This window comes from Coregonus clupeaformis, unplaced genomic scaffold, assembly GCF_020615455.1.
Source record: "Coregonus clupeaformis isolate EN_2021a unplaced genomic scaffold, ASM2061545v1 scaf1159, whole genome shotgun sequence".
Taxonomy (NCBI): Eukaryota; Metazoa; Chordata; class Actinopteri; order Salmoniformes; family Salmonidae; genus Coregonus; species Coregonus clupeaformis.
Genome location: NW_025534613.1, coordinates 13,937 through 19,963, shown reverse-complemented (window position 1 = coordinate 19,963; position 6,027 = coordinate 13,937). Strand labels below are relative to the sequence as shown.

Here is a 6,027-nt window from a genome sequence, read left to right as displayed (position 1 = left end):
TTGACATCAAGAAGTAAATTCATGCGTCTCCTTTAAATCGCCCACATTTGTGGGCGGGTCACAAGGCTGAGAAAGGGATTGAAGAAGTTGATTTACGTTAGCACAATGGCTACCGTCAGTCAGATTTGGCCATTTGAGAGGAGACGCTGCCTGAAACACCATGGAATCATAATACTGTTATTTTTGGATCTATGTTTGCAATGTGTGAATGGTAAGGCTATGCACCATCACATATGCTAAAACGGATTTGTATATCCCAGGGCTAGGCTTCATCTGTGATATTTTTTTCTTCTGATTCTAGTTAGCTAGCTAGCAAAGTGGTTAGCTGGCGTAAAGCATTAACTAGCTAGCTAACAAGAGTTTATGGCAAATGTCCACACAATGGTAGTCTGCAGGTCTATACAGACGCCTGACAGACAGTTTACTGTATTCTGATCCTACTGTAATTTATCTGGAAAGCTAGCTAACTAATGTACAATTGCTCCAGCTAGCTGTGTTTATTAGATTGTTAGCTGTAACGGCTAGCTACATGATGCACCCTTCCCGTTATCTACGCCAACCCCTCTGTCTTCCAGGGTACCTGAGCTCCCCACACGTGGGACAGGAGCCCCCTTACAGCCAAGATGCTCAGCCAGTCATCACCAGCCCGGTGGTTCCTGCTCCATCATCTGGTAAAATCTCCTCCTCAGCCTCCATCCATGGGATGTTTTTATCATGTTGACGCTGACAGTGTCTCTTTGGTGTGCTGTTACTGAATGAGGTCCATGGGGCAACATACAATCTTGTGCATTGTTTTGCAGCATCTCCAACTGATTCAGACAGCTATGCTTCCAAATGCCCCAGTGGGGGTCAATGCAACAGACTGCCCGGTGACTGCATCAACTGCAGCTATCACCACAACTGTAGCTATGGCAAACCAGCCTCTTTCTCTTGCAAGGCCAAGAGAGGAGTCCACTGCACAGTGAGTTCAGTTTGCCAGTTGGACACAGATTGTTCTTGACAAAGAACAAGGAGCTCCATTTACAAAGAAAATATGTAACTGTAGCACTTTGTCATTGTGGTGTTGATGCTTCAGTATGCTGTTTATTTTTCTCTGCTTGCAGGGGGAGTCGGGGCAGCAGCAGACCAACTTCTCCCTGTCCATCACGTGCCAGTTCTGCTGGCAGCTGGACCCATCTCAGTACAGGTGCTCCAACTCCACCAGCTGTATGACGGTCGCCTGCCCTCGCAAACGCTACAACGCCACCTGCCAAGTACTGGACCACGTACACTGCTTAGGTATACACTTACTGTACAGTGTGTCTGGGTCATTTATTGTTCAAATACATACACGCCCCTCCATATGTATTTGGACAGTGAAGCAATTAAAAATATATATATTTGCTCTATACTCCAGCATTTTGGATTTGAGATCAAGTGTTTCACGAGGCAACAGTGCAGAAGAATGCCACCTTATATTTGAGGGTATTCTCATACGTTTTACCATTTAAAAATGAAAGCACATTATGTATCTAGTCCCACCCATGTGAAGAAGTCATAAGTATTTTGACAAATTCACTTATAGTATATTAAAGTTGTCAAAAGTTTATTTGGTCCCATATTCCTTGCACGCAATGACTACATCAAGCTTCTGACTCTACAAACCCATTGGAAGCATTTACAGTTTGTTTTGGTTGTGTTCTGGGTTATGTTTTGTCGAAAAGTAAACTAATGATGAATGATGATTTTCTTTCTAAGTGAGTAGATAAGATACTTCTGAACACAATTAATCCTGATAATGCCATTATTAAGAAAAATAATGAATGAATCATGAATAATGAGTGAGATGCCTTTCAGAGGCTACAACAAACCATGCTAACCTCTCACCATTACCAATAACAGGGAGGATAGTATTTTTTGGGGGGGGTATGATCTTTGTGCCTCTGTAACCTTCTCACGTTTTTAGCATCTACATGAATGTAGAAGTGTTCAGAAACGTCTTCTATTCTTACTTACAATAAAAGTGACTCCCAAAATGGCACAAGACATTATTCGCCATTCAGTTCCTATTGGGCAAAACAAACCGCAAATGCATCCAAGTTTGTAGAGTCACAAGCTTGATGTAGTTATGGTGTGTAACGAATATGGGACCAAATACTAAACTTTTGACTACACTATAAGTGAATTTGGCCAAATACTTATGACTTCTTAAAATGGGGGGACTAGATACAGGAAGTGCATTATATCTCAAATCTAAAATGTTGGAGTATAGAGCCAAAGAAAAAAGAAATGCTTCACTGTCCAAATACGTATGGAGGGGAGTGTATACTGTGCAGTGCATTCATTACAACTGTCTTTTGTTCTCAGGTAAAAGAAAATTTCTGAAACGTTTGTATTGCAACTGGACAGGAGGGTACAAGTGGTCTACAGCACTGGCACTCAGGTAAGACTCCTGCACAAGCGCACAAAAAAAAAAAGACATCTCTGGTTGAAAACGCCCTATGTGGCATCGATATTAGTCAGAAAATGTTATTTTGGTGCCAAAATTGACTACAGAGTGTAAATAGGACAATTTTGGTCATAAAGTCAGTATCTTCCAAAACTAGATTTGTGAGATTTCAGGAATCGAGAACAACAGCGTTTTCCTTGGGTTGGGTTTAGATTTCCATCCTGCCCACACAGAACCGCTGTCTGGCACGGTTTGCGGTACTCAAATCATCCGGTGCGCGTGTGCTGCAGTGCATGCTATCCAATCGTAGCAGCATAATCAACTTACAGCCCTGCCCATTTCTTTACACACAGCAGATCTACCAATAATCGACAGTGTTGGGTTGAAAAAACGAGACGTTAATTATAAACTGATGTTTTTTCCAACTCAAGCGTTCGTGAGCTAACGTTAGCATCACAAACAACTGTCATTAAAGATACTCTAGAAAGGAGGAAATGCATAATGCGCGGAGCTTGGGATTCTTGACCAATCACGTTAAGGTTGTCATGCTGCGTCACGCAGTTGCTAAGCCATTCGTCACCCAACCCCTTGTTGAACGTACAGTGGCTGTTTGGGATGTTTTAGCTACAGTGACTGTAGAGGGACAAACAACAATAGCGGCCAGGGTACGATATAGCTAACATAACACACACACACATCGAACCACACCCCCAAGACGCAAATCTTTTTTTTTCATAATGAGTAGCAGAAAAACAGCACCCCTTTAAGACCACCCCAACTAGCTTAAGTGTGTTAGAGCTTTCTAATAGTTTCATCGGTTTCTTATACTTTGAATATTTTATAAAACATCTTTATCCTTGAGAAAAATATTCATGAAAATCTTCTCATTTGTAAAGTAAATTAGTGACTTGGTAGCACAACAGTCACTCAAACCTCTTAAGGACAAAACAAGCCATGCTGATAAAGGTTAAAAGCAGCGAGTGTCCATCCTACCGCCTCTGACAACAGAACATCAGCCGTCATTTTATTTTAATTTCCCAACGATTGTACACGTTGACTCGCCACCCTTCGTCAACACCAAGCAGGTGGTCTACTGCGCAAGGAGGACGTTCAATATGGCGCGCCTTCCCGCTTAGATGTCCAGGTCTTCTATGCTCTTAACTGTGATTCTACTGGTAAAAGTGACGTTATTGTTTTGTGTCTATCTGCAGCATTACACTAGGTGGATTTGGGGCTGACCGGTTCTATCTAGGCCAGTGGAGAGAGGGTCTGGGCAAGCTGTTCAGCTTCGGTGGCCTGGGCATTTGGACCCTGATTGATGTGCTGCTGATTGGGGCGAGCTATGTGGGGCCAGCCGATGGCTCCCTCTACATCTGAAACCTGTGATTGATGCCCACTCCACAGGCATGATGGTTGTAGGGTTGATACCCTCTCCATTTCTGTTCAGACTGCCTGACTGTAAAGATCCACTCCATGGAGATGCCATCCCATTATCACACCGTCTGCCTGCCCAAACTCCCACTGTCTGCAAAGACAGACTTCTTGTCCCATCTGCCACCAGTGCAGCTTCACTGTCAGCCTTGTCAGGTCCGCCTCTACCTACACATGTCAGATCATCAAGCCCAAGCAGCCTTCAGTGGTATACTGTAATACAAGCTGCACTGAGCATAGTTTTGGAGTTGTTTGGTTAATGGTGATTAGAGTTGGTCAGGCTGATGTGGACTGACTGGAGAATGGGAGGTAGGCACAGTTGAGAAGTGCTTGGAATTATACTGTAACCATGGCCACCAATGGGGATCCTTACTCACTGCATGTATAGGAGACCATCAGTAACTATGGCTACGGAACACAAAATAAATGGAGTTATTATTATAATTCCGATAAAAGAAACAAAAAGTGCTTGGAAGAAAAGCATAGTGTTTCTTCCCTGCAGGTTTTGTAAATGCATGTGGCACCTGCTAAGTGTGATGGATGGTTATGTGCATCGGTGGATAGCAGATCAACCGTCCAGTGTTCTGTCTGCAAACCAACCAGCAAAAAAATACTTGAACGGTTATTTTCTTTGGAGTGTAACATTGCAACATGAATGTCAGATTGCTTGGTTGAAAATGTGGTTGGGATACAGATTTGGGGAAATTACATGGTGGTTATTATGGCTTGGGCTTATATTGTGTATTTATTTTGCATTGTGGATGTGCACCACAGGAGGCTGCTGAGGGGAGGACGGCTCATAATAATGGCTGGAACGGAGCGAATTGAATGGCATCAAACACATAGAAACCATGTGTTTGATGTATTTGATACTATTCCACTCCACCAATTACCATGAGCCCGTCCTCCCCAAATAAGGCGCCACCAACCAAATATGTGCACCAATATGCATATGTCAGATTTCAGCATTACATGGCATTGCACTACAGCTCTGCATTTCCATAACACACAAGATAAAAAAGCTGTTCTTGTAAAGCTGTGCAGGCTTAAACTAGGTCACTAACTGGTTCAGAAGGTTTTTAGCACTTGTTTTCAAAGAACTTGTACAACAGGATTTTTTTTGTTCCTTCATATAGCTTCCATTACGTTATTGTTCATGGCTAATCGTCCAACCCTAATGGTTACGATATGTAACTTCCCATATCCAGAGCTTGAGTAAGTGTGCTGCACAAACTGGTAACCTATACTTCTGCTGAAAATGTCTTCATGTTCTGGAGGTATGATTTTTTTGTTTTTCTGTTGGAACACTGTAATGACAAAGATGTTTTAAGAAATTATGTAAATATTAAACTTGTGAAATGTTGAGCTTTGTGCCTTGTTATTGTCTTCTGTTTGCTGTTAGTATTGTCTAGTATTATACCCATACATTTTGAGATCAAAATAAGCTTACTTGAATAAACAAAATCATCTGGTCTGTTATTTCCATGATGTGACCTAGAATTCACCTCTACATTCTTTCACAGATGCCTGTGCTTTTTCATTAAATGCCCTGCCTCATTGTAACAATACTGTGCCACTTCTTTGAGGCAGTGCCTTTGCATACAGAAGTACAGGCCTAAAGAAAGAGAGAAGCGCACTCCCGTAATTCAACATCTCACTGACTAATGGTTAGGTAATTTATATACATACAGTATCTCCTGCATTGGTCCTAGCATTGCTAGCATGTGTTAGCGCTTTCTCATTGGCTGATCTGCAGTAGAATCAGAAGTAAATGTCTGTATACGCTCCCCATCCCCAGTTCCTCACTCCCACATCACCTACTGTACTGTACCTCCAACAGAATAGAAGTGTTTGGCTCACAAACGTTTGAACAGAATCGACTGGGAGCCACCTCTACATTTTGTCTGGTAAGGCTACCCAGTTAGAATAATAAATACCAGTCATCCTCATTATGCCACCTGTCTCACTGAGCATGAAGACAACCTATAAGAAATTAAGTTTCATATTGGGGTATGTTATGTTATTTATTTTATAATCAAACACTTGTTCTCAGTTGAGGCTGACGTTTATCTCAACGAGTAGCAACTCAAAATACAACAGAAATAGAACCACCATATCACCTAGTCATTTCCAAAATACTGTCCAATCGATGATATGAATCATGGATG

The 6,027-nt window shown here is 42.1% G+C and overlaps 1 protein-coding gene across 1 annotated transcript; it reads left to right on the top strand.

Moving 5' to 3' along the window:
- The first annotated feature begins 55 nt into the window (after window positions 1–55).
- tm2d3 (TM2 domain containing 3) lies at window positions 56–4,695 on the top strand. Its single transcript, XM_041899226.2, has 6 exons — window positions 56–211; window positions 576–671; window positions 801–961; window positions 1,104–1,278; window positions 2,347–2,422; window positions 3,640–4,695. The coding sequence occupies exons 1-6, from the start codon at window positions 106–108 to the stop codon at window positions 3,803–3,805; spliced, it is 780 nt and encodes a 259-aa protein (XP_041755160.2). The 5' UTR covers window positions 56–105; the 3' UTR covers window positions 3,806–4,695.
- Window positions 4,696–6,027: the final 1,332 nt, after the last annotated feature.

What these genes read in the sequence shown, in the direction of transcription:
- tm2d3 (XM_041899226.2), top strand. Translation starts at nt 106, where the DNA reads ATGGCTACCGTCAGTCAGATTTGGCCATTTGAGAGGAGACGCTGCCTG. An exon ending in ATGTTTGCAATGTGTGAATG is followed by an intron (nt 212 to 575) that starts GTAAGGCTATGC and finishes TCTGTCTTCCAG; the next exon opens with GGTACCTGAGCTCCCCACAC. An exon ending in GGTTCCTGCTCCATCATCTG is followed by an intron (nt 672 to 800) that starts GTAAAATCTCCT and finishes ATTGTTTTGCAG; the next exon opens with CATCTCCAACTGATTCAGAC.